At 41.2% G+C, this 1,922-nt stretch overlaps 1 protein-coding gene across 1 annotated transcript in view; it reads left to right on the top strand.

The window, feature by feature from the left end:
- SGF29 (SAGA complex associated factor 29) overlaps positions 1–620 on the top strand; it is a 4,178-nt gene extending 3,558 nt beyond the window's left edge. Inside the window, exons 3-4 of the mRNA XM_057389084.1 lie at positions 49–223; positions 403–620. Of these exons, the coding sequence (XP_057245067.1) occupies positions 49–223; positions 403–536 (309 nt within the window). The 3' untranslated portion in view covers positions 537–620. The remainder of the gene's footprint in view (positions 1–48; positions 224–402) is intronic.
- Positions 621–1,922: the final 1,302 nt, after the last annotated feature.

The following is a 1,922-nucleotide window of genomic DNA, read 5'->3' as shown; positions in this document are numbered from 1 at the left end:
CTTTTTTCCCCAAAAAAACCCCATTTTTCCCCCAAAACCCCTCATTTTTTCACCAAAATCCTCCTTTTTTTCCCCCAAAACCCCACTCCCACCTCCCGAATTCCCACTTTTTTTCCGATTTTTACCTTTTTTCCCTTAAATTTTTTTTTTTTCCTCAGCGTTCTCCGCAGAGCTTTGGATAAAATCGCCGAGATCAAATCGCTGCTGGAGGAACGTCGCATCGGTACGGCCGCCAGGGGGCGCAATGGCGCCACCGCTTCTTCCCCTCACAAAAAAACGGCGGGAAAAAAAAAGGCGGGACCCCCCCCTTCAAAAAAAAACCTCAAAATTCCACCAAAATCAATCGGAATTTTGGGGAAAATTCATCGTTTTTTGGTGTTTTTTTTAATTTTGTGTTCGCAGCGGCCAAAATTGCAGGGATTTACAGCGAAGCGGAGCCGCCCAGGAAGACGATGAGGAGGGGGGTGTTGATGACGTTGTTGCAGCAGTCGGCCATGACGCTGCCGCTTTGGATTGGGAAACCGGGAGAAAAGTGAGGAAAAATGAGGAAAAAAAAGGGTTTTTTGGGAAAAATTATGGAATTTTGTGGGGAAAGTTAAGAATTTGGGAGGATTTTGAGGGATTTTTTGGGGAAAAAAGGATTTTGGGGAGAGCTAAAGGGGGTTTTGGGGAACAACATGGATCGGGAAACATGAGGGAAAAGTGAGAAAAATGAGTGGAAAAAAGGGGTTTTTTGGGAAAAATTGAGGAATTTTGTGGGGAAAATGAAGAATTTGGGAGGATTAGGGTGGTTTTGAGGGGATAACTGGGATTTTTGGGGAGAAAAAAAGGGATTTTTGGAGGGGATTAAAGCGGGATTTGAGGAGCTGATGACGCCTCTGTGGATTGGGAAACCTGAGGGAAAAGTGAGGAAAAAAAGGGAGTTTTTAAAAAAATTAAGGAATTTTGTGGGGAAAATTAAGAATTTGGGAGAATTAATGGGAGTTTTGAGGGGAAAATTGGGATTTTTGGGGAAAAAGGGGGGATTTTGGGGAGGACTAAAGGGGGTTTTTGGGGAGCCAATGATGCCATTGTGGATTGGGAAACCTGAGGGAAAAGTGAGGGAAAAAAAGGGATTTTTGGGAAAAATTAAGGAATTTTATGGGTAAAGTTAAGAATTTAAAAGGATTATGGGGGTTTTGAGGGATTTTTGGGGGAAAAAAGGGGGATTTTGGGGAGGATTAAAGCGGGATTTGAGGGAGCTGATGGCGCTGCTGTGGATTCCAAAACCTGAGGGAAAAGTGAGGAAAAATGAGGGGAAAAAAAAGGGATTTTTGGGAAAAATTAAGGAATTTTGTGGGGAAAGTTAAGAATTTGGGGGAATTATGGGGGTTTTGAAGGATTTTTGGGGGAAAAAAGGGGGATTTTGGGGAGGACTAAAGGGATTTTGATTGAGTCGATGACGCCATGTGGGTTGGGAAACCTGAGGGAAAAGTGAGGAAAAATGTGGGGAAAAAAAGGGATTTTTGGGAAAAATTAAGGAATTTTGTGGGGAAAGTTAAGAATTTGGGAGGGTTTATGGGGGTTTTGAGGGGAAAACTGGGATTTTTGGGGAAAAAAAGTGGGATTTTGTGGGCAAAAGGTATTTTTATGTGGGAAAACGGGTTTCTCTGCAGGAAAAAGGGATTTTTATGTGGAAAAAAAGCATTTTTGTGTGGGAAAATGGGATTTTTTCAGGGAAAAAAATGGGGATTTTGGGAAAAACAGATTTTTATGTGGGAAAAAATGATTTCTCTTAGGAAAAAAAGGATTTTTATGCAGGAAAAAAGGATTTTTATGCAGGAAAAAGGGATTTTTATGTGGAAAAAAAGCATTTTTGTGTGGGAAAATGGGATTTTTTCAGGGAAAAAAATGGGGATTTTGGAAAAAAAGGGATTTTTTTG

This window comes from Malurus melanocephalus, unplaced genomic scaffold (genome assembly GCF_030028575.1).
Source record: "Malurus melanocephalus ecotype Western Australia unplaced genomic scaffold, MMel_1.1 scaffold_3408, whole genome shotgun sequence".
Lineage (NCBI taxonomy): Eukaryota > Metazoa > Chordata > Aves > Passeriformes > Maluridae > Malurus > Malurus melanocephalus.
This window is presented reverse-complemented; position numbering and strand designations above follow the sequence as displayed.